We start from the raw sequence: 26264 nt of genomic DNA on the forward strand, positions 1-26264 counted from the left end.
TGATGACACCTGGGACATGGGATCTGTACATATCGATATATATTTTTCAAATAAAACTCAAGTGTTGTTTTTTTGTTGCCAATTCTAATTTAATATATTGAGTTTTTCGTATTGGAATTTAGATTGTGGGTCTATCACAATCAATATTTTTTACTTTTTGCATATCAAAAGAAAACTAGTTTTTTTAGTTTAGAGATTACTTAGAAGAAGGATATCATGCACACAAAGAGGGGAGACTGGTGACAAACGGAAAGCAGCAGCAAATGCACTCAACACCTACCGAATGGACAAATGTTGCTGCTTTTATCTATACGGGGAGAAATAAATAATTGATTCTGACTAACAGGCTCACTAGTGTTCCCTTATTGGAGTGTACAACTCAGCCTGCACCTTGCAAACAAATCTACCCCATCATTCCTGTGATCGCTGTTTGCTTTGAAAGGACCAGTCCTCACGGCAGGGACCCAATGCCAGGTGCCTATCCCAAACTTAGGAGAGAGGTATGGGGAGGCTCAGAGGATGGCCCTCACAGTGGAATAGGAGCCACACAGACTGACTGCGCTGGACAGAGACAGATGGCTAGACCAGCATGGAGGAAATATGGCTTTCACTCTTCAGCTGCAATCCTAACTGGTACTGGAGGGACTTAAACACCAGATCCCTCACAACAAATTACAGACACACACTAGCTTAGATTAATGGATTTATTTCAAGTAGTTCTAAATCCCTTAGCAGTGTGTTATCCATTACATGAGGTTGTGTGTTTTTGTCATGTGTGTAAAAACTAATCAGATCTGAAATGAACAAATGTTTTAATACCATGATCTTTCGATGGCTTTTTAGATTTAACCTTTGTAGTCGTTTTCTTAAATGTGTTTAATGTTTAGATCAATATTGGTTTAAAATGTTTTAGAATGTTTATAATGGTTTCAAAGTTGTTGCATCAAATGCTTTCTCATTCCTCTGAGTGCTCTAACCAGTTAATTGACACAGAACACTGTAAAACTTTGTAGATACATATTATGAGATATTCCTGTGTGTAGGTTTTGTGGAAATTCCTTGGATCTTTCTTATATTCAAGTTGCATTGCCCCTGAAAAAAGTTAGTGATAAACTGAATGATAGCAAGCCTAAAAAAGGTTAAGGACTTTTTACATCTGACATCAAGTTAGAAAGAAAATACATATTTTCAAACCTACCAGACGGGGTTATTGGTCTAATTATTGTTTGTTCTAGGAACATGCAGTATTTAAGTTGTCGGTCATATTAAATACTATTTCAAATGCACATTGTTGTCTTTTTAATTCTGAAGTTTGAGTTGTATTGTATTATCTTAATGTTGGTGGTAAGGTCATAGGCATTCATGGCCTACTTCAATTGATGTTATAAGAAGCTAACTAATTTGTTTACGACATATAACTACGGAATACATATCAGGAACATCCTAAGTGACTTGCCTAGTTAAATAAAGGTTAACTAAAAAAGAGTCACACCTCAGACATCACCCCTTTCCTTGTCAAATATCAACCATGCACTAGTCAAACAAGTGTCTGGTACACATCCGTAGCTAAGGGCTTGATTCAATCCGTAGGGCAGGAGATCAGTGTTGAAGTAGGTTGTAGCCACCGCAAACTATAGCCTGTAGCTCCTGTACTTCAGGACAGTGGGGTCCACAGTGCAGGAACAGTGCAGGAGTCTTCTGGCCCTGGAGATCACAGAGAGAGATGGACCTGGACAACCACTGTGGGAGGGAGAGAGGGGGAGGACAATGACTTGCGTCATGCACAAAGTAGATGTCCTAACCAACTTGCCAAAACTATAGTTTGTTTACAAGAAGTTTGGGGAGTGGTTGAAAAATTTGTTTTAATGACTCCAACCTAAGTGTATGTAAACTTCCAACTTCAACTGTATGTGTTTTGACCATGACAGTTTACAGTCTAAGGTACCGCCAAGTAATTTAGTCTCCTCAACATGTTAGACAGCCACACCATTCATTACCAAATTTAGCTGAAGTCTAGAGCTTAGGGAATGATTTGTACCAAATACAATGCTCTTAGTTTTATAGATGTTCAGGATCAGTTTATTACTGGCCACCCATTCCAAAACAGACTGCAACTCTTTGTTAAAGGTTTCAGTGACTTCATTAGCTGTGGTTGCTGATGCGAATATATGGTTGAATCATCAGCATACATGGACACACATGCATTGTTTAATGCCAGTGGAAGGTCATTGGTAAAAATAGAAAAGAGTAGAGGGCCTAGAGAGCTGCCCTGCGGTACACCACACTTTACGTTTGACATTAGAGAAGCTTCCATTAAAGAAAATCTTTGGGTTCTATTACATAGATAGCTCTGAATCCTTGATATGACAGAGGTTGAAACGACATAACACATATGTTTTCTCAACAACAGGTTATGGTCAATATTATCAAAGGCTGCACTGAAATCTAACAGTACAGCTCCCACAATCTTGTTATTATCATATTCTTTCAACCAATCATCAGTCATTTGTGTCAGTACAGTACATGTTGAGTGCCCCTCTCTATAAGCATGCTGAAAGTCTGTTGTTATTTTGTTTACAGAGAAGTAGCAATGTATTTATTTGTATTTCATTTTTTTATTTAACCTTTATTTAACCAGGCAAGTCAGTTAAGAACAAATTCTTATTTACAATGATGGCCTACCCCGCCAAACCCTCCCCTAACCCAGACGACGCTGGGCCAATTGTGTGCCGCCCTATTTGGTCAAACACCATTTTTTCAAACAGTTTGCTAAGAGCTGGCAGCAAGCTGATAGGTTTTCCATTTGAACCAGTTAAGGCCACTTTACCACTCTTGGGTAGAGGAATGATTTTGGCTTCCCTCAGTGACTGAGGACAAGGACTTTCATCTAGGCTCAGATGAAAGATATTACTCTTCTGGGAAGGCTTTCCACTAGATGTTGGAACATTGCGGGGACTTGCTTCCATTCAGCCACAAGAGCATTAGCGAGGTCGGGGACTGATGTTGGGCGATTAGGCCTGGCTCGCAGTCGGCATTCCAATTCATCCCAAATGTGTTAGATGGGATGGAGGTCAGGGCTCTGTGCATGCCAGTCAAGTTCTTCCACACCGATCTCGACAAACCATTTCTGTACGGACCTTGCTTTGTGCACGGGGGCATTGTCATGCTGAAACAGGAAAGAGCCTTCCCCAAACTGTTGCCACAAAGATGGAAGCACAGCATTGTCTAGAATGTCATTGTATGCTGTAGCGTTAAGATTTCCCTTCACTGGAACTAAGGTTCATGACCCTAACCATGAAAAACATCCCCAGACCATTATTACTCCTTCGCCAAACTTTACAGCTGGCACTATGCATTCGGGCATGTGGAGTTCTCCTAGCATTCGTCAAACCCAGAATTAATTTGTCGGACTGCCATATGGTGAAGTGTGATTCATTACTCCAGAGAATGCGTTTCCACTGCTCCAGAGTCCAATAGCGGCGAGCTTTACACAACTCCAGCCAACTCTTGGGATTGCGCACCGTGATCTTAGGCTTGTGTACGGCTGGTCGGCCATGGAAACCCATTTTATTAAGCTCCCGATGAACAGTTCTTGTGCTGACGTTCCAGAGGCAGTTTGGAACTCGGTTATGAGTGTTGCTACCGAGGACAGACGATTTTTACACGCTTCAGTGCTTGGTGGTTCCATTCTGTGAGCTTGTGTGGCTTGTTGCTCCTAGACATTTCCACTTCATAATTATAGCACTTACAGTTGACCAGGGCAGCTCTAGCAGGGCACAATTGTCACAAACTGACTTGTTGGAAAGGTGATATCCTTTGACGGTGCCACGTTGAAAGTCACTGAGCTCTTCAATAAGGCCATTATATTGCCAAATTTTGTCTATGGAGATTGCATGGCTGTGTGCCCAATTTTATACACCTGTCAGCAACGGATGTGGCTTAAATAGCCAAATCCACTAATTTGAAGGGGTGTCCACATACTTCTGTGTATATATAGTGTTGGAGTGGTCCCTCCACAGTGACCGGCTCCCGTTTCCTGAACGCTCCAGTTTCTTTAGACAGCCTACTGACCTGTGCCCTTCCTCACCGCAGAAGAAGCAACGACTACAGTTGGATAAACCCTGCTGGACACATTTGGGACATCCATACGGTTTCTCTCACCTGGGAACAAACGGTCTGCCTGTAGTACAGTGCTCTGGTTGTTTTGCCTGTTTCAGAAAGCCAATTATGTTTGTCAGAGCCTCAACCTGGTCACTGAGCTGTTGTATGGTCTTACTTTTGTTTTTACATTCAGTGGCCTCTCTCTTAGGGTCATAACCATGTTCTTTGTCCAACTGAACACCATGAGCGTGGGTAAGTTTGTGGCGAAGTGTTGGGACTAATCTGCGCTGCCTCTCATTCTCATCACTGGTGATTTCCATATGTCTCAGTATCACCTCATCTGTCACGGCATTGTCTGACAGGAAAGACCTCAGCTCTCTACGGAGGCCTATGTACTATTGCACAGTGTGTAGAAACACCTTGGACTGTCTCTGTTCTATACTTAATGTCCGTCTTAGCTTGTTCAGCAATACACCGGATGTTCTGTTGCAGCCCAATCATCCTTTAGAGAAGCTGTTGCAGTCTGTTGCTTACTTTGTTTTGCACACATTAGCACTTGGAATAACTCAGTGCTATTCTTGTCCCCTAGGTGTGACTGGAGAAACCATTTGAGTTCAGCTACTGTCATGTCATCCTTGTTCATTAACATGTCCTTAAAAATGGCCGGTTTTATTATTCTCAACACTCCCCTGACTACCTCAGTATCACTAAAGTCCTTTCTCAACCTCTCATCTATCTGTTTACACACATGGTTGTAGCTCACACGTGTGATGTGTTGTCCCCTATTTGACCCCCATGGATCTTGAACTCCCTGTGATTGAGGTAGGAAAGGTCTCTTAGGGAGACTACCTTCTCATGTCTAGGTGCTACGACCTGCTCAGACTGGTGGCTACGGTGTGAGATTGTTGCTAGTTCGTACTGCAGTATGTGTCTGTACCGGAGGTAGAGTATGACTCTGGAGTGTGTATTTGTACAGGAGAAGCTTCCTGCCTAGCTCCTCATAGGTAACAAGAATCTGCTAGAAGTCAGTGTGAAGTGTGTGAGTGGCTGCATTGGTTGTGTTGGTGGGTGAGGGGTGTGTGTCATGTGACTCAGCATTAGCATTTGTATCGACAGCTGGTGTAACAGCTTGACTGCGACCCTGTACAAAAGTATCAATAGAATCTCTTAGAACTAACAGTTCATCTATCCCCTGGTCATCAGACTCAAGCAAAGCAAACTCCTCATAAAAGCATTGATGTACTCAAGACAACCCTCATCTTCCACCACTAACTTCGACTGATCTTTATAGGGTACCAGACCGACTGTCTTGGCGATATTGAAGAGTTCCTCATCCGACAGCGTAATCAGGCTCTTCCTCTCACCGCTCAACATGGCAACCTCCTCCTCTATCCCTCACGAACGTCAAAAACTGTCGCGGATATCAGGTTCACTGGATCAGCATCCACCCAGCAGCTGGCGCCGATCCCGGACGATTCACTAAAAATCTGTAACAGGTCACAGCTTAGGACCACCTGAACAGATAATATCCTGTAAAACAGGAGAAATTATAAGACTGGAAATAAGGTGTCTGGTTCTTGGACAGCTTCGCTCAGAATTTATTAAACATATTCTCAAAATATCTCTTCTGTATTTTCTTTTAGTATTAAAAATAATAATTTAATGCAAAAAGTATCACTCACATATACAGTATATTAAATCAAATCCAGACAGGAACTATTACTTTAGCAGGTGACCTCAATCAAGCATTCAGCCAGTTAGACAGACATAGCAATAAAAAAAAAGTTAATTCAAGGAGGCTCCAAGGAAGCTGAAAATGTTAATCTCTACAAATGATTTACTGGACACCTGGAGATGATTATCCCCAACTACAAAAGACTACTCCTTTTTTCTCAAAGTAAGAAAAGCTATTCAAGAATTGACTACATTTTAATTTACACATTTATTTACAAATGTAATAAATATGTAAACTAAAAAATAAAGACCTTTACCATTACAAACGGAGACATTGAGGGCAGAGAAAAGCCGACCCCCGACATAATTTGGGATGCTTTTAAGGCGTACATTATGGGAATGATAATCTCATACTCTACAATAGTTCAATCTGAGTTGGTGATTTATTTTTCTTTCATTTGAATTTCTATCTTAGCAAAGCCCATAAAAATCTTTACAAGGTAAAGAAGAAAATAAATGTTCTGAAATATGATATTTTACTTTTGAAGGGAGCCAACGACTACAGGTTAAACTCAAATAAAGCATACCATTTAATGACAAATAAACCTGGTAAACACCTTGCAGCCCTCACAAAACAAATACATGCCAAACCAGTTATAATTTTTAAAAGATAAGGACACAAAATGCTTTAATTAGAAAAAACTTTCTTAATAAAATGTTTTAAAGCTTCTATGAAACTCTATATAAATCTTAATTAAATAATAGTTGGACTGATCCTACAGACTTCTTAGACTCAATAACCCTGATGCAACTATCAGCAGATAAAAATTGAAATCACCCAAAAAGTAGTATTAGACACTTTTAAAACATTTGTACGGAGCAATGCACCAGCGATGGACGGCTTTCCCATGTCATTTTATTTGATATTCTGGGACAAATTAGAATCTTTTCACGTGTCTGTTTTCAAAGGATAGAGCTAAGAACATTAAAAACTTCATAGTTAACAATAGAACATCATAGAACATCACAGAAGATAATTAAACAGACGCTACAAGAACCAATATCCCTCCCTGAAAACACACTTTCCCGAATTCACTGATAAATTGGCCCACATGGAAAACTAAAAGGCATTGAAAAGGTACATTTTATTTAACTAGGCAAGTCAGTTAAGAACAAATTCCTACCTTGTTCAGGGGCAGAACGACAGATTTTTACCTTGTCAGCTCGGGGATTCAATCTAGCAACCTTTCGGTTACTGGCCCAATGCTCTTACCACTACGCTACCTGCTGCGGTAATAGGAAATACAATTATTTCCATGACAAAATTAAAAAGCCATTTTGGACTAACCAAAACGTAATAGTTTTATATCACAAAATTGTGACCTGAAAGCTTTTGGACATCAGAGCAATGTTGAGGTAATCCTATTTGAGTTAGGAAAATATACTCGTATGATAGGTAAGATATACAAAACCTTGCAGAGAGCCGGTCCAACTGCTAATATCTTAGAAAAAAATATAAACTATTGGAACCAAGACTTAAAAAGAACTGATACTGGCACAAGATTAAGGTAGTGTTGGAACTTAACGAACGAAATTACAGTTAATGAAAATGTATGCTTAATCCAGTATAAACTAATCTATAGAATTTATTACACAAGAGACAAAATTCACAAATTCTACAGCACAACGGCAGACTCATGTCTTCAGTGTAAAACTAACAATGACTCAATATAGTGCATTCGGGAAAGTATTCAGACCACTTCACTTTTTCCACATTTTGTTACGTTACAGTCTTATTCGAAAATGGATTAGATACCAAAGGTTCCTCAGCAATCTACACACAATACCCCACAATGACAAAGCGAAAACAGGTTTTAAGAAATACCTTATTTACATAAGTATTCAGACCCTTTGCTATGAGAATCGAAATTGAGCTCAGGTGCATCCTGTTCCCATTGATCATCCTTCAGATGTTTCTACAACTTGATTGGAGTCCACCGGTGGTAAATTCAATTGATTGGACACGATTTGGAAAGGCATTGGACAAGATTTGGAAATGGTCGAAAGTGCATGTCAAAACAAAAACCAAGCCATGAGGTCGAAGGAATTCTCCGTAGAGCTCCGAGACAGGATTGTGTCAGGGACAGATTTGGGGAAGCGTACCAAAAAAATTCTGCAGCATTCAAGGTCCCCAGGAACACAGTGGCCTCCATCATTCTTAAATTGAAGAAGTTTGGAACCACCAAGACTCTTCCTAGAGCTGTTCGAGCAGCCAAACTGAGCAACCGGGGAAAAGGGCCTTGGTCAGGGAGGTGACCAAGAACCCGATGGTCACTCTGACAGAGCTGCAGAGTTCCTCTGTGGAGATGGGAGAATATTCCAGAAAGGCAACCATCTCTGCAGCTCTCCACCAATCAGGCCTTTAGGGTAGAGTGGCCAGTTTGGAGTTAGCCAAAAGTCACCTAAAGACTCTCAGACCATGAGAAACAAGATTATCTTGCCTGATGAAACTAAGATTGAACTCTTTGGCCAGAATGCCAAGCTTCACATCTGGAGGAAACCTGGCACCATCCCTAAGGTGAAGTATGGTGGTGGCAGCATCATGCTGTGAGGATGTTTTTCAGCGGCAGGGACTTGGAGACTAGTCAGGATCAAGGGAAAGATAATCAGAGCAAAGTACAGAGAGATCCTTGATGAAAAACTGTGGTGAAGGTTCACCTTCTAACAGGACAACGACCCTAAGCACACAGCCAAGACAACGCAGGAGTGGCTTCGGGACAAGTCTCTGAATGTCCTTGAGTGGCCCAGCCAGCTCCCAAACTTGAACCTGATCGAACATCTCTAGAGAGAAATATCTGTGCAGCGACACTCCCCTTCCAACCTGACAGAGCTTGAGAGGATCTACAGAGAAGAATGGGAGAAACTCCCTAAATACAGGTGTGCCAAGCTTGTAGAGACATACCCAAGAAGACTCAAGGCTGTAATCACAGTCAAAGGCGCTATAACAAAGTCCAGATTAAAGGGTGTGAATACTTAGGTAATTTGATATTTCCTGTTTTTTTTTTAATAATACATTTGCAAAAAAATTACAAAAACCTGTTTTTGCTTTGTCATTATGGGGTATTGTGTGTTGATTGATAAGGGGGGGAAACAATTTAATCCATTTTAGAATTAGGCTGTAACGTAACAAAATGTTAGTCAAGGGGTTTGAAAACTTTCCGAATGCACTGTAATTCATGTCTTCTGGGAGTTCTATTAAGTCCAAACATTATGGGCAGAGTTAGAAAGCTGACTGTCAGAGGTTCTACAATGTGAGTTTACTTTTAATCCGTCTATCTACATATTTCAAGACATGGCATATGGGTGTGTGTTGAGATACACAATGGGTTGGACAATATTATTTTTGTCACTTAAATTGAAGCAGCTATTACTTAAATACTGGATGTCAAATGATACTCCAACGTTAAGAGAATGTAAGAATCAAATGCTTTATTATTTAAATATTGGAAAGAATCTGGCTACAGACAGAAATATTATAACACAATTTGAAGTCATATGGGGCAGAGTCTTACATGTCTTAAAAACAACATTGGGTGTGGATTGGGTGGGAACATGTGGGCCTGAGCAAGTGTGATGTCATTAATGTTTGTGGAAATGTATGCATGTAAATGGTAAGTTGTCTATTGTTTTTGTCTGTATATGTTTTTTGTTGTTGTACAAAATAAAAAGTAAAATAAAATATATATAAAAAATAAATCTCTGAGGGAACTAGGGTTGCAAAGGGTCGGAAACTTTTCGGTAAATTTCCAGATTTTTCCCGGAATTTTTCCATGGGAAGTTAATTAAGCCCTGGTATTTGGGAAATTTTGCTTAAATTCATCAAAAAAAGTTAGCTTATAACAGTGAACCTTTTTTTGTGCGATACACATACGGCAATTCTAGGTCTTGTGGCATATTTTGGTTAAACTATCCCCAATTCAATGGAATTGCAACCCTCTGCATGAACAGTGCATTCTTCCATCACACATGCAATGACACTATTGGTGTGTGATCAAGGCCTAAGGAGTTAGAGCTGCTCCTAAATCAAACACATCTTGACAGAGTAGAAACAGTACATGTCTTCTAACCACTGGCCTTAACTGGGAATGCAGCCAGTTTCCAAATGATGCTATTTATTTCCACATGATCCTCTAATGATGATGGTCTGTCTATGTGAGGTTTAAATAAATAAATGATCCAAACCTGTCGGCATAAAGCTTGAAGTTTTAAAACACTACAACAATCTGTTTGAGTATCAGTTCAGGCAATTGTCAATAAAACATTTAAATATGAATAAAGTGATGTTACATATTTGTTTGAAATGATTCTCCAGCTTGATTATTAATTTGTCATTATTTGACACAGATAAACGTGACAGTGGACAAAAAAATGTATTTGATCACTTCACCCACTCTTCCACAAATGAACACACACACACACACACACACACACACACACACACACACACACACACACACACACACACACACACACACACACACACACACACACACACACACACACACACACACACACACACACACACACACACAACTCTATTAAGTAATTTTCTCTCAACTGTAATAAATTCAGCTAATGTACATTTTGGATAAATGGGTTGGATAAATTATAACTATCCAGGCATTGTAAGATCTGGCATGCGTCTGCAATGTAGTCGGGCAGGAAGTTGTTATATTATTCTGAAACGCATGACAAATTCGGAATAAAACGTAGCAAACGTTTATCTGAACGGAAACGGTGCTGATATGAATGACCACAACTGAGAAATTAAAAAAATCTAAATCCAAATCATGTTAATGGAATTCAGCTCTGGAGGTCAATATAGAAGGGATGTAAAGATGTACTCTGGTAGCAGCTTCAGAGAGTGGTCAGTGTCTCCATGACTACAGAGATGTACTCTGGTAGCAGCTTCAGAGAGTGGTCAGAGTCTCCATGACTACAGAGATGTACTCTGGTAGCAGCTTCAGAGAGTGGTCAGTGTCTCCATGACTACAAAGATGTGCTCTGGTAGCAGCTTCAGAGAGTGGTCAGTGTCTCCACAACTACAAAGATGTACTCTGGTAGCAGCTTCAGAGAGTGGTCAGAGTCTCCATGACTACAAAGATGTACTCTGGTAGCAGCTTCAGAGAATGGTCAGTGTCTCCACAACTACAAAGATGTACTCTGGTAGCAGCTTCAGAGAGTGTGTCAGTGTCTCCACAACTACAAAGATGTACTCTGGTAGCAGCTTCAGAGAGTGGTCAGTGTCTCCACGACTACAAAGATGTACTCTGGTAGCAGCTTCAGAGAGTGGTCAGTGTCTCCACGACTACAAAGATGTACTCTGGTAGCAGCTTCAGAGAGTGGTCAGTGTCTCCACGACTACAAAGAAGTACTCTGGTAGCAGCTTCAGAGAGTGTTCGGTGTCTCCACGACTACAGAGAAGTACTCTCGTACCATCTTCAGAGTGTTGGGTGTCTCCACGACTACAGAGAAGTACTCTGGTACCATCTTCAGAGAGTGTTGGGTGTCTCCACGACTACAGAGAAGTACTCTGGTACCATCTTCAGAGTGTTGGGTGTCTCCACGAGACATACTCTGGTAGTAGCTTCAGAGGGCGATCGGTGTCTTCCTCGAAATTGTAGAAGTATGGGACGACTCCCTGGGTGGAGATGTGTGTGAACGAGTTGCGTCAGCCTGAGCAGTTGTCCCCCTATATGTCTGGACCCTGGCGAAACGGTCCCGGGCAATCCGAGATCCTTGGGACGTCCCTATCCTAACCCCAAACTCAACCTCTACCCTTAATCCTAACCATTACGTAACCCTACCCTTAACCCAGGGTTTCCCAAACTCAACCTCTACCCTTAACCCTAACCATTACGTAACCCTAACCTTAACCCAGGGTTTCCCAAACTCAACCTCTACCCTTAACCCTAACCATTACGTAACCCTAACCTTAACCCAGGGTTTCCCAAACTCAACCTCTACCCTTAACCCTAACCATTACGTAACCCTAACCTTAACCCAGGGTTTCCCAAACTCAACCTCTACCCTTAACCCTAACCATTACGTAACCCTAACCTTAACCCAGGGTTTCCCAAACTCGATCCTCAGGACCCCAAGGGGAGCATGTTTTTTTGCCCTAGCACTAACAATCAACACTAATAATCAAGGACCGAGTTTGGGAAACACTGCCTTAACCCTTATCCTAACCATTTTAAATTTCAATTTGTAGCTGGGGATTTTAACAAGGCTAATCTGAAAACAAGACTTCCTAAATTTTATCAGCATATCGAATGCGCGACCCGGGCTGGCAAAACCCTGGATCATTGTTATTCGAACTTCCGCGACACATACAAAGCCCTCCCCCGCCCTCCTTTCGGAAAATTTGACCACGACTCCATTTTGTTGCTCCCAGCCTATAGACAGAAACTAAAACAGGAAGCGCCCGTGCTCAGGTCTGTTCAACGCTGGTCCGACCAATCGGATTCCACGCTTCAAGATTGCTTCGATCACGTGGACTGGGATATGTTCTGCATAGCGTCGGACAATAACATTGATGAATACGCTGATTGGGTGAGTGAGTTTATTAGCAAGTGCATCGGTGATGTTGTACCCACAACGTCTATTAAAACATTCCCCAACCAGACACCGTGGATTGATGGCAGCATTCGCGCAAAACTGAAAGCACGAACCACTGCTTTTAATCAGGTCAAGGTGACCGGAAACATGACCGAATACAAACAGTGTAACTATTCCCTCCGCAAGGCAATCAAACAAGCTAAGCGTCAGCATAGAGACAAAGTAGTCACAATTCAACGGCTCAGAAACGAGCGGTATGTGGCAGGGTCTACAGTCAATCACGGACTACAAAAGGAAAACCAGCCCCGTTGCGGACCACGATGTCTTGCTCCCAGACAAACTAAACAACTTCTTTGTTGTCTTCTGTGCTTTGAGGACAATACGGTGCCACCGACACAGCCCGCTACCAAAACCTACGGGCTGTCCTTCTCTGCAGCTAACGTGAGTAAAACATTTAAACGTGTTAACCCTCGCAAGGCTGCCAGCCCAGACGGCATCCACAGCCGCATCTTCAGAGCATGCGCAGACCAGCTGGCTGGTGTGTTTACGGACATATTCAATCAATCCTTATCCCAGTCTGCTGTTCCTACATGCTTCAAGAGGGCCACGATTGTTCCTGTTCCCAAGAAAGCTAAGGTAACTGAGCTAAATGACTATCGCCCCGTAACATTCACTTCCGTCATCATGAAGTGCTTTGAGAGACTAGTCAAGGACCATATCACCTCCACCCTACCTGACACCCTGGACCCACTGCAATTTGCTTACCGCCCCAATAGGTCCACAGACGACGCAATCGCAATCACACTGCCCTAACCCATCTGGACAAGAGGAAAACCTATGTAAGAATGCTGTTCATCGACTTCAGCTCAGCATTTAACACAATATTACCCTCCAAACTCGTCATTAAGCTCAAGACCCTGGGTCTCGACCCCGACCTGTGCAACTGGGTCCTGGACTTCCTGACGGGCCACCCCCAGGTGGTGAGGGTAGGAAACAACATCTCCACCCCGCTGATCCTCAACACTGGGGCCCCACAAGGGTGCGTTCTCAGTCCTCTCCTGTACACCTTGTTCACCCATGACTGTGTGGCCATGCACGCCTCCAACTCAATCATCAAGTTTGCAGACGACACTACAGTGGTAGGCTTGATTACCAACAACGACGAGACGGCCTACAGGGATGAGGTGAGGGCCCTCAGAGTGTGGTGTCAGGAAAATAACCTCACAATCAATGTCAACAAAACAAAGGAGATGATCGTGGACTTCAGGAAACAGCAGAGGGAGCAGCCCCCTATCCACATCGACGGGACAGTAATGGAAAAGGTGGAAAGTTAAGTCCCTCGGTGTACACATCACGGACAAACTGAAATGGTCCACCCGCACAGACGGCGTGGTGAAGAAGGCGCAGCAGCGCCTCTTCAACCTCAGGAGGCTGAAGATATTCGGCTTGTCACCAAAAACACACAAACTTTTACAGATGCACAATCGAGAGCATCCTGTCGGGCTGTATCACCGCCTGGTACGGCAACTGCTTCGCCCACAACCATAAGGCTCTCCAGAGGGTAGTGAGGTCTGCACAACGCATCACCGAGGGCAATCTACCTGCCCTCCAGAACACCTACACCACCCGATGTCACAGGAAGGCCAAAAAGATAATCAAGGACAACCACCCGAGCCACTTCCTGTTCACCCTGCTATCATCCAGAAGGCGAGTTCAGTACAGGTGCATCAAAGCAGGGACCAAGAGACTGAAAAACAGCTTCTATCTTAAGGCCATCAGACTGTTAAACAGCCATCACTAACATTGAGTGGCTGCTGCCAACAGACTCATCTGTAGCCCCTTTAATATTGAAAAATGTATGTAATAAATGTATCACTAGCCACTTTAAACAATGCCACTTTATATAATGTTTACATACCCTACATTACTCATATCATATGTATATACTGTACTCTATACCATCTACTGCATCTTGCCTATGCCGTTCGGCCATTGCTCATTCATATATTTTTATGTACATATTCTTATTCATTCCTTTACACTTGTGTGTTTAAGGTAGTTGTTAAATTGTTAGATTAATTGTTAGATATTACTGCATGGCCGGAACTAGAAGCACAAGCATTTCGCTACACTCGCATTAACATCTGCTAACCATGTGTATGTGACAAATATCATTTGATTTGATAACCATTTTAAATTTAAATGGGGGGTAGGGACGTTCCAAGGATCCCGTATAGCACGGCCGTTTCGCCACGGGCCCAGACAGGGGGACATCTGCTCGGGCTGACGCACAACGTGTCCCAACTACGTATTTTTTTTGTTTTGTTGTTGTTGCCTGTTTGGGATTCCTTCTTGGATGGCCTGTAACAAAGATTGTATCTGTACTGGATTGAGTCTATCAAATAAACAAGAACAACGTGGGGCTAAGTTTTGAAAACAGCGTATAAATACGCATGTATATGCTATTTACGGCTCATACTAGTGCACCCTCTTCGCAAACACCACTGCAGCAAGCAGGCGAAACTCAGGTAACGTAACTAGCTAACGTTAGCTACACATGGATGAAAGGTGCAGGATCGATAACTTGCTGAAAACAACCATCCTGAGACGTCCTTGTTGCAGAGATAGTTAGTCGGTGGGCCATTCCCATATCGTACTCGAGAAACAGACAGGGTTCATCGGTGTCTACTTGTTCTCAAGAGGCCATGACCATGGTGGGGTGCAAATGGAACCTAGCGTAGCTAGCTAACGTCAAAGGTTATAAGAGGTTTCTTCTGTTTGTTTACAATATAGGCTAACTAGGTCCTTGATAAAGAGTAAATGGTGAAGTTAAGTTGTAAGAAGTTACACGTGTACGTTTTAAGTTGCGGGTGGAAAAGTGACAGGTGTTGTTGTCAGTCCCTGTTCAGAGTTGAAGCTGGGCTTGCCAGCTAACAGATTGCCAACTAGCTAACGTTAGCTAGCTGCTATGATGATACTAAAGTTAGTGTCGTGTGAGCTGTTCACCAAAAACGTGATTAGCTGATCTAGCTAGTTCGAGATAGAAGTGGCTATCCAACATTCAGACCGTTTGTGCCTTGCCATTTCAATTTAACTATATCTATTTAAGTGAATTTCATTTGCTATTCTTATTACAGCTAGCTACAGTCAGATGCACCATCGTCGATCCATTACACATTGATTGTCAACAAAATAGCAGTTATTGATTAGTCATTGCGCTCCATATATATATATATAACGTTATATACAGATATCAAGTTTCAGCCTGTCCTGAGTAGCTAGCTAGCTCTCAAGCAAAACAGGTTTTAGTTAGCTATAGGTTTGACAGCTGATTTGCGTGTCTGCTAGGCGCCTACCTAGCTGGCCAATTCGATGTCGTTTGCGCTCTGTACACCCATTGCATTGCAACACTTGATCCCGCTGTGCTGGTGTGCTTGCTGGTACCCACTGGCACGTTTCTCTGATCCATTGGTGCTTTCAAGACAACTGGGAACTCGAAAAAATACGAGGTCAAGTCATGAAGTCATTGATCTTCAGGTCGGAAAGACAGAGTTATAGAAAGAGGCCCTAGTTTTCCGAGTTGGAATTCCGAGTTGGATGACCGTTAAAAAATATTTTTCCCATTCGGGGCTCGTTTTTCCGAGATTCCAGTTGTCTTGAACGCACTGAAGTCGGAGATTAACGAGTTCCCAGTTGTTTTTAAAGGAGCGTTATCTGTTCTTGCAGCACAAGTCTTGCCCAGTGGTATAGTGCTTTTTTTTTTTTTGATGAGGGAGCGCGTTAAAAAAATATACGTCATACTTTCCTCAATCAAAGTTTGTACCGACAGATGTAAACAATTGAATAGCCTATCGTTATATACAATGTATCCTCCAATTGCAACGTCTGCCCACACACATCGTCTCAAAAACATTTGAGTTTTTTAATATCCTCAAACACCAAGTTAGGCATAGGCCTCCTAATTTCCAAATAGGCCATCATCTCTGTCAATCTTGAATTATAATTATTCACGTTTTACCGTTGAGACGTTCAAACTTAATCTCCATGCCAATCATTTCATTGATCTCAATCAGTTTCACGGGAATATGCATTTAGATATTCTTGAATGACTGTTGTTTCGGGAGAGAATTAGAGCAGATGGTGTTAACAAACTATTAGCCTTTCTTGTATTTTGTTTCAATCAATGCATATATCCTGCCAAGTGGTGGATTCTGTTTTGGCTCATGCAATTTTTTTGTTGACTATTCAGCTTCAGCTAACCATCCTAAAATATCGTTATAAATTACAGTAGGTGTTTTTGGTGTAACGGTAACTTTATAGGCCTACTGTGCTATGGTTTTATATTTGGTTCTGTTATGTCAAATGCAAATTCAGAATTGTGATATTGATAGACGTTGCTTCGGCTTTGATCTAACTTTACTAAATGAGCAGCATTGTGAGAAGTGAATTTTCTATTTGTAGTAATAATAATAAGTGATGAGTATGATTATTAGCCATAGGCAACCGATCTTGATGAGGTGAGCGCCCTGCAATGGTGCTGAAAGGACAGCGCCTGGATCGTGCAATGATGTTAAAGAAGTTGAATCAACTCGTGATGCTGAAGGATAGCTCTGCCATCCTCCCAGTTCAGGAACAAACAATCATTTGCAGTAGGCCTATAGCCTAATGGTATAGCTATTTGTAGGCTATATCCTAATGTAAATACATATAGCTTGATATCATTGCACTGTTTGCAAGGAGAGCTTCATTGCAAGTAGGCATTTCATTGTATTGTGCATCTTTGTATCAAATACACGTTGATTTGATTAGCTTAAACACGTGGTTACAGTATACCCTATTACGGAATAAAAGAAAACAGAGGTGAACTATCAATTCATTGAATTTATTTGCGTATGTTAAACATGTTATCAATTGACCAAGTTGTGAACATAACTTATTACTACCTAGAATTGTGGGAAATGTGTTTTAAAACAGCCATAAAAATCAAGCTTTTGGTGTGGTGTATTCATCTCAATAAACTATAACCTAAATGCAGTATTACTTCCAACTTGGCCCAAATCAAACTTCCAATTGCCCACCCTGACACTGAACAAAAATATTTGATTTTACAGAGTTACAGTTCATATAAGGAAATCAGTCCATTGAAATAAATAAATTAGGCTCTAATCTATGGATTTCACATGACTGGAAATATATAGATATGTATCTGTTGGTCACAGGTGTTTTAAAAAAACGTAGGGGAGTGGATCAGAACCTGTCAGTATCTAGTGTAACCACCATTTGCCTCATGCAGTGTGACACATCTCCTTCGCGTAGAGTTGATCAGGCTGTTGATTGTGGCCTGTGGAATGTTGCCCCACTCTTCAATGGCTGTGAGAAGTTATTGGATATTGGCGGGAACTGGAACACGCTGTCGTACACGTTGATCCAGAGCATCCTAAACATGCTCAATGGGTGATATGTCTGGTGAGAATGCAGGCCATGTAAGAAATGGGACATTTTCTGCTTCCAGGAATTGTGTACAGATCCTTGCGACATGGCGCCGTGCATTATCATGCTGAAACATGTGGTTATTGCGGCGGATGACTGGCATGACAGGATCCGTCACAGCATCTCTGTGCATTCAAATTGCCATCGATAAAATGCAAGTGTGTTCGTTGTCTGTAGCTTATGCCTGCCCATGCCATAACCCCACCGCCACCATTTACATTTAAGTCATTTAGCAGACGCTCTTATCCAGAGCACTCTGTTCACAACCGGGGGGGGGGGGGGGGGGCACAACGTTGACATCAGCTCACCCACATGACGACTTACACGCGGTCTGCCATCTGCCCAGTACAGTTGAAACCTGGATTAATCCGTGAAGAGCACACTTCACAGTTTATGCCTGCCCATGCCTTAACCCCACCGTCACCATGGGGCACTCTGTTCACAACGTTGACATTAGCTCACCCACATGACGCCATACACGCGGTCTGCCATCTGCCCAGTACAGTTGAAACCTGGATTAATCCATGAAGAGCACACTTCCAGCGTGCCAGTGGCCATTTGCCCACTGAAGTTGGTTAAGACGCTGAACTGCAGTCAGGTCAAGATCCTTATGAGGATGACGAGCACGCAGATGAGCTTACCGGAATTGGTTTCTGACAGTTTGTGCAGAAAATCTTCAGTTGTGCAAACCCACAGTTTCATCACCTGTCCGGGTGGCTCGTCTCAGAGGATCCCGCAGGTGAAGAAGCCAGATGTGGAGGTCCTGGGCTGGCATGTTTACATATTTACAGGTGGTTTTGAGGCCGGTTGGACGTACTGCCAAATTCTCTAAAATGATGTTGGAGGCGGCATATGGTAAAGAAATTAACATTAAATTGTCTGGCAACAGCTCTGGTGGACATTCCTGAATTTAGCATGCCAATTGTATGCTCCCTCAACTTGAGACATCTGTGGCATTGTGCTGTGTGACAACTGCACATTTGTGTCCTTTTATTGTCCCCAGCACAAGGTGCACCTGTGTAATGACCGTGCGGTTTAATCAGCTTCTTGATATGCCACACTTGTCAGGTGGATGGATTATCTTGGCAAAGGAGAAATGCTCAGTAACAGGGATGTAAACACATTTGTGCAAAATGAGATAAATGCGCTTTTTGTGTATATGTTACATTACTGGGATCTTTTATTTCAGCTCATGAAACATGGGACCAACACTTTTTACATGCTGGGTTTATATTCTTGTTCAGTGTAGAATGGGCCCTGCGTCTCAACCAATATCCAATGTAGGCTAGATTTCCCAACCAGGGCTGCAGCAACTTCCAGCGAGGGCTTTGCGGTGGTTACTGGGTTGGATGTCCTCGGCAGAACGGTGTCACCATAACCAAGTGGTCACAAATCGTTCTGGGTTCCACTGCGCAATAGGGGGTCCGTGGAGTTTTATGAACATCAAGGCAGACCCACTGTGAATTAGGATTTATTTTTCTTAGTTTTGATTGGCCAAAGTGGTCAAGCATCCGACGGGCCTCCGCATCGTGCACATGTAGCCTATAGTTCTTACTCATTGTCGCCACCACAGTGAGAGCACATGTAGCCTATAGTTCTTACTCATTGTCGCCACCACAGTGAGAGCACATGTAGCCTATAGTTCTTACTCATTGTCGCCACCACAGTGAGAGCACAGGGAAGAAGCCAACATGATTGTTTTTCTTGGAATTTTTGTGCTAGTATAATTTATCAGAATACATTTTCCGGAAATAGTTTTACCAGCTCCGTGTATTCTCCAATAGAAAACAGTGAGGGCACGCCACTCCTCCACGCCCCGGCAGCACTACACCCCTCGTTTTGCCCCATTGTCAAATACAAGCTAAGTTTGAGTTTTTTGTCATTCAGCCAGACAGGTTAGGTGCCAATAATATTTTTGCCGGGAAAATCATCTTGGATGCAAAACACTGTCAATCTCTGCTCATCTCTTCGTAGTCTGTGTAGGTTATGTCTTGCAAACACATGTAGGCTAGCTGTCATTTAATATTCTCTCATGTTGTGTTTTATTTTTTGTCTAGGTGGTGGGGCAATGTTTACACTGACACCCTCCTGACCAGTCCAACAGTTACCCAGGCCCCCCTCCCTTTACCCCTCCCATTCCTCACCTCTACCCCCTTCCACAACCTTTCCACCATTCACTATGAATGAGGCCAGCGTAGTCAGGGAAGGATGGCTCCACAAGAGAGGTGAGTACCCTCCGTTTCTTATTATTCACAGCAAATGTAATAAAATCACTTTCAAACACAATTTCAATAACATCGTCTGACAAAGCCATACGTGTCTCGACACATTCTAATCCGAACTATGTAGCTGCCATAGAATGTGCATTGTGCCTAACCTCAGAGACTAGGTTATGAGAGTTTTCGGGTGCTGTGCACTCAAGCCCACTTGTTTCTCTGTGCAGGTGAGTACATCAAGACTTGGAGGCCGCGCTACTTCATCCTGAAGAGTGACGGCTCCTTCATCGGCTACAAAGAGAAGCCTGAGCTGTCCGACCAGAGCTTGCCCCCTCTCAACAATTTCTCAGTGGGAGGTGAGGGTCCCTCAAAGTGAAAACTATTGTTGATGATGTCACAGGGGACTCTGTGCAGTGTTGGTTCTGTAGCAGGGTTTACAGAGCAGGACCTGCTGTCCTCTCACCACCGCTGTACAGAATACTTAAATGGAGTGCTTTAGGGGTCTTCACAGTTCACACTTTGTAAATGAAACAACAGAGGAAAAAACAATGGATTGAGGCATTAAAACATTTGTAAACCTTGATCCCTCTTCTTTGTCTCCTCTTTCGTCCCAGAATGCCAGCTGATGAAAACGGAGCGGCCCAAGCCAAACACGTTCGTTATCCGCTGCCTGCAGTGGACCACTGTCATCGAGAGGACCTTCCACGTAGAAAGCAATGCAGAGAGGTGAGGAGGGGATTTGGGTAACTATGAGGTGTGAGAAGGGGCCAATGGAAAGGGTAGGTAGGCAGTGGGGAAGAGGGATAACAGTAGTCAACAGAGGTGGAGGGAGGGATATGTTTCTGTCTGTGTCATAGACAAACTCTTAGTGGTTCAAAGGAATCCTACAAGCTCACGATGGTGTAGTAATTGGACATTGTGTGTCAGAGAGGGGTGGATGCGTGCCATCCAGGCAGTGGCCAATGGGTTGAAGGTACGAGAGGAGGAGGAGCCCATGGACCTGTTTGGTTCTCCCAGCGACAGCAGCAGCATGGAGGAGATGGAGGTGGCCATGTCCAAGACCAACTCCAAAGTGGTGAGTGTGTTTGCAGTAACATATACTGTGCATATGACAGATACAAATGCTTACAAGGTAAAGGTAAGTGTCACACAAATACATGCTAATTGAATGACATGATAAACCACATGCTCACTCACACATTGTTCTTCCACAATGGTTGAATCCTGGTTTGTTCCTGCGCAGGTGTGTGATTGATCTGTTTAGTAAAGTATCACACTTCATCATCACTACCACTGTCCATCCTGCCCATTGTGAATGTGTTTGGCTGGGCTGGGTCACCCAAGATAAGCTATTTGATTGTCCAACCCTGTCTCTGTGTTGTCAGACGATGAGTGACTTTGACTACCTGAAGCTGCTGGGGAAGGGCACGTTTGGCAAGGTGATCCTGGTCAAGGAGAAAGCCACGGGGATGTACTACGCCATGAAGATCCTGCGCAAGGAGGTCATCATCGCTAAGGTAACGAAATAGGCCTAACCTATACCACTTTACAGTGGTGACTGCTGGCCATCAGTTTGTTATTGGGGAATGACGATCCATATGCATTAGGCCTGTTCTGTAGTCTTAATTGTTCTTTATTGTGCATAGTATGTGGTATATTTTGTTTTATAAACTGGGTGGTTCGAGCACTGAATGCTGATTGGCTGACAGCCGTGGTATATTTATGTTATAATATGTTATAAGCAAAGGATATTTTAATTGTTTCTATTATGTTGTGTACCTTAACGTTGTCTTAACACTTGCGTCGCCGGGCTTCATCTCATACGAGAAGCCGCCAATGCGCAAATTTGGAATGTCTTGTGTTTCCAGTAATACCTTCTGAACATACCCTGACTTCAGTGATTTGTGAAAGAGGGAATCTGTTTCACAATGACTGAGCCATGATGGTATTCTTATGTATGTGTTGCTGTGAAAGGCTGACCCTCTGATCTGTGTGTCCAGGACGAGGTAGCACACACGGTTACAGAGAGCAGAGTGTTACAGAACACCCGGCATCCCTTCCTCACGGTGAGTGCTCCGTGTTCCTCTCACCTCACTACATGTGCTGGTCCAGAACAGAACACCCACATGTGCTGTATAGTCCTGTGTAGCAGTGGTTCCCAACTCCAGTCCTCCAGTACCCTTAACGGCACACTTTGTCGTTGTAGCCCCAGACAAACTCCCCTGATTCATCTCATTGATGATTAGTTGACAAGTTGAATCAGGCGTGCTTGCCCGGGTTTACTACAGAAATGTGTACTGTTGGTGGGACCGGAGGACTGGAGTTGGGCTGTTGGTGGGACCGGAGGACTGGAGTTGGGCTGTTGGTGGGACTGGAGTTGGGCTGTTGGGGTACTGGAGGAATGGAGTTGGGCTGTTGGGGGGACTGGAGTTGGTTTGTTGGGGGGACTGGAGTTGGGCTGTTGGGGGGAACGGAGGACTGGAGTTGGGCTGTTGGGTGGAACGGAGGACTGGAGTTGGGCTGTTGGGAGGACTGGAGTTGGGCTGTTGGGGGGACTGGAGGACTGAAGTTGGGCTGTTGGTGGTAAAAGCTGTCATTTTTGTCTTGCCTTTTTTCATGAATTTGTATTTGTCATGCCTAGCCTATGACATGTCTCTATATTTTTGTTGTTAATCTTTTCTTATCACAGCATATTTTCTGGTACTTAATGGAAATATCTGTGAACATCAGACGATTAAGAAACATCTGATCTAATAGGAGGACATTGATCAATTGTCTTCTTCCACCCTTCCAGACACTGAAATACGCTTTCCAGACTCATGACCGATTATGTTTTGTGATGGAATATGCCAACGGAGGAGAGGTGGGTGTCCCAATGTACACACAGATATGCATGAGCACACACACACAATTTTTTCGATTGCTTGAACACTGGGATCCACATGACCAAAACAATAATTAACAGATTGTAATTTCACATTGTTTTCACACTAAATGCAAATGATAAACACTTTTTTGCAAAACAGTAGACACAAATCTCTATTACAAGACACTTTTTGCAAAACAGTGCTACGGCCAAAAACAAAATGTTCACCCCTTTGTGTCCCCAGGACCAGGATTAAGACGAGGGTGAATCAGACTTTGCACTTGTCTTTTCTTACTATCACCGACTTTGCTGGTAGTTACTATGACTGTGATATGTGGTTGTCTCATCTAGCTATCTTAAAGGGCCAATGCAGCTGTTTTTATTTCAATATCAAATCATTTCTGGGTAACAATTAAGAATCTTACTGTGTTTTCAATTAAAATGGTCAAAAAGAAACAGAGCAATTTCTGAACCACAGATTTAGCTAGGACTGTCTGGGAGTGGTCAGAGTGGGGAAGGGAGGGGGAAACTAGTTGTTATTGGCAGAGAAGTTTGGAACTCTCTTTCTAATTGGTCTATTAACTAATTTATTGCCTGGTGATGTCACCATGGAAGGCCAAAACTCCATCCCACCAAATACAGGCTGAAATTTCAGGTGGTTTTCACACTTAAAGGGCATTATCATCATTTTGACAATATTACATTACTATTTCAAACTCAGTGTGGAAATGTATATAAAACACAGTAAAATAATGTTTTTGGCTACACTTGGCCATTTAAGATGAATGCACTAAACTGTAAGTTGCTCTGGATAAGAGCGTCTGCTAAATGACTCAAATCAATATGGTGACATGAACCTTCTCATTCGATTAAATACTATACCGTTTGAATGGATTTGGCTAATTTTGTGATTTTTTTTTTAAAGTTGTGATGGTATAAGTGCATTTTGCAAGAGATGTGGTGTTTTGGCAAACACATGCATTTTAGTTGGCTGTAAGAAAAATGTGTTCAAGCAATGGAGAAACTGTTATATCAAAACATCTCAAATGAATCCTCCTTTTTTCACTCTCTTTTGCTCTCTTCTTCCCTCTAGCTCTTCTTCCACCTGTCTCGGGATCGTGTGTTCACGGAAGACCGGGCCCGTTTCTATGGCGCTGAGATCGTATCTGCGTTGGAGTACCTCCACTCTCGTGACGTGGTATACAGGGACCTGAAGGTAGGCACTGAAGATTCTGTCCTGCTTTCATAGTCATCTGTCCTGCTTTCATAGTCATCCGTCCTGCTTTCATAGTCATCCGTCCTGCTTTCATAGTCATCCGTCCTGCTTTCATAGTCATCCGTCCTGCTTTCATAGTCATCCGTCCTGCTTTCATAGTCATCCGTCCTGCTTTCATATTCATCTAAGGATTTGGGTTTTCCTTCATACTTCAGTCATGTGATTTTCCTAAATGGTGGTAATAATGGTGATAATAATGGTGCCACAGGCCCAGCTTAGACACATTCCTCTCCCCACTGGAGGCTGGTGTTAAATTCCCCGCTCCAACTATTCAAACTGTCTGTCGTTCTCTTTATAATGTTGTGACTGTCTCAATAATGTTTGAAACTCTGTTCTAATGTCTCATCTGTCTCGCTGCATCTTCTCAGCTGGAGAATCTAATGCTGGACAATGACGGACATGTTAAAATCACAGACTTTGGGCTGTGTAAGGAGGGCATCACGGACGGTGCCACCATGAAGACCTTCTGCGGCACCCCGGAGTACCTGGCGCCGGAGGTGAGGGCCCGCTGCTGGTTATGGCTAGTGACACAAGCACATGCTACACAGTTGTCATACAACCTTAGTTGTTTTCATTAAGCACAAAGCGTAAGAAAACACAAACTAATAGGGAGTAACTTTTTCCATTTCCGTTGCAAAATGTCTTCTCTTTTTGTAACAGTACAAATGCAGGAAGTGAGACAAGGAGAGAGGTAATTTTAGACTGTTCCTGGAAGAACCACTTGTTTTTATTGGGGCCATTTATTACCTTAAGATGAATTGGCTTATCCATTGATAATCCATTGTTTTCATGTTTTATGTTAATGCAGTGAGTATTTAGGTAGAAAGATACCTCATACTGTATGGTAATTTTGGCAATAGATTGCCTCTGGAACATTTATTTTGAAGACCCCATAAAGTGGCAGTTTGAAGTGACTCAAATCCAATTTGGTCACTTGCAAATTGTTGTTTAGACAGTTTTTTTGTCTGTCTGATTTTGAGCATTTAAGGCCTGCACTGTGAACAACGCTCCCTGCCTCCCTCCCTCCCTCCCTCCCTGCCCGTCCAGGTGCTGGAGGACAATGACTACGGCCGGGCGGTGGACTGGTGGGGCCTGGGCGTGGTCATGTACGAGATGATGTGCGGTCGGCTGCCCTTCTACAACCAAGACCACGAGCGACTTTTTGAGCTCATCCTCATGGAGGAGATCCGATTCCCCAAGAACCTGGCTCCAGAGGGCAGGGCCCTGCTCACCGGCCTGCTCAAAAAGGATCCCAAGCAAAGGTATGTGGTGCTTGGGGGGGGTAGGGGTGGGAGGTGTGACTGACTGGCCTGCTCAGGGAGGCCAGTCAGTTTGTGTTTGGCTGGGTATCTGCTTAAGTGTAAGTGTGTAAACTAAGTTCTCACAAGGGAAAAAGGCTATTTCTAGGGAGTTTAGAGTTAAGGTTAGGATTAGGGGTTAAAGGTTGGGGTTGGGGAAAATAAGATTTTGAATGGGAATCAATTGTGTCCCCCCACAAGGTTAGATCAAATCACATTCTATTTGTCACATACACATGGTTAGCAGATGTTAATGCGAGTGTAGCGAGATGCTTGTGCTTCTAGTTCCGACAATGCAGTAATATCCAATGAGTAATCTAACCTAAATATTTCACAACAATTACCTTCTACACACAAGTGTAAAGGAATGAAGAAGAATATGTACATTAAAAAAAATATATGAATGCGTGATGGTATAGAACGGCATAGGCAAGATTCAGTAGATGGTATAGAGTACAGTATATACATATGAGATGAGTAATGTAGGGTATGTAAACATATAAAAGTGGCATTGTTTAAAGTGGCTAGTGATACATGTATTAAATGTTTCCATTATTAAAGTGGCTGGAGTTGAGTCAGTATGTTGGCAGCAGCCACTCAATGTTAGTGATGGCTGTTTAACAGGCTGATGGCCTTGAGATAGAAGCTGTTTTTCAGTCTCTCGGTCCCTGCTTTGATGCACCTGTACTGACCTCGCCTTCTGGATGATAGCGGGGTGAACA

The 26264-nt window shown here is 42.9% G+C and overlaps 2 protein-coding genes and 1 long non-coding RNA gene across 5 annotated transcripts in view; 2 read left to right on the forward strand and 1 right to left on the reverse strand.

Annotated features, from left to right (window-relative positions):
• LOC129863538 (collagen alpha-1(XXIII) chain-like) overlaps window positions 1–1286 on the forward strand; it is a 115634-nt gene extending 114348 nt beyond the window's left edge. The window contains exon 29 of the mRNA XM_055935589.1: window positions 1–1286. Coding sequence (XP_055791564.1) covers window positions 1–3 — 3 coding nt within the window. The 3' untranslated portion in view covers window positions 4–1286.
• Window positions 691–16134, reverse strand: LOC129863540 (uncharacterized). 2 transcript variants are annotated; one of them, XR_008760974.1, is made up of 3 exons: window positions 15753–16120; window positions 5466–5631; window positions 691–1740 (listed from the first exon to the last, which is right to left on the reverse strand). It is a non-coding gene; the product is annotated as an uncharacterized LOC129863540 (long non-coding RNA). The 2 variants fall into 2 exon arrangements; XR_008760973.1 differs by having other exon boundaries at window positions 691–5631; window positions 15753–16134.
• Window positions 14641–26264, forward strand: part of LOC129863537 (RAC-beta serine/threonine-protein kinase-like) — a 16979-nt gene continuing 5355 nt past the window's right edge. For both annotated transcript variants that reach the window (XR_008760972.1, XM_055935588.1), the window contains exons 1-11: window positions 14641–14924; window positions 19944–20111; window positions 20330–20458; window positions 20717–20828; window positions 21030–21177; window positions 21488–21619; window positions 22103–22168; window positions 22897–22965; window positions 24062–24184; window positions 24613–24741; window positions 25292–25506. Coding sequence is in view for 1 of the 2 variants with exons in the window: in XM_055935588.1 (XP_055791563.1) it covers window positions 20066–20111; window positions 20330–20458; window positions 20717–20828; window positions 21030–21177; window positions 21488–21619; window positions 22103–22168; window positions 22897–22965; window positions 24062–24184; window positions 24613–24741; window positions 25292–25506 (1169 nt within the window). In the remaining variant the exon portion in view is untranslated. The remainder of the gene's footprint in view (window positions 14925–19943; window positions 20112–20329; window positions 20459–20716; window positions 20829–21029; window positions 21178–21487; window positions 21620–22102; window positions 22169–22896; window positions 22966–24061; window positions 24185–24612; window positions 24742–25291; window positions 25507–26264) is intronic.

The sequence above is a fragment of the Salvelinus fontinalis genome, chromosome 10, assembly GCF_029448725.1.
Source record: "Salvelinus fontinalis isolate EN_2023a chromosome 10, ASM2944872v1, whole genome shotgun sequence".
NCBI lineage: Eukaryota > Metazoa > Chordata > Actinopteri > Salmoniformes > Salmonidae > Salvelinus > Salvelinus fontinalis.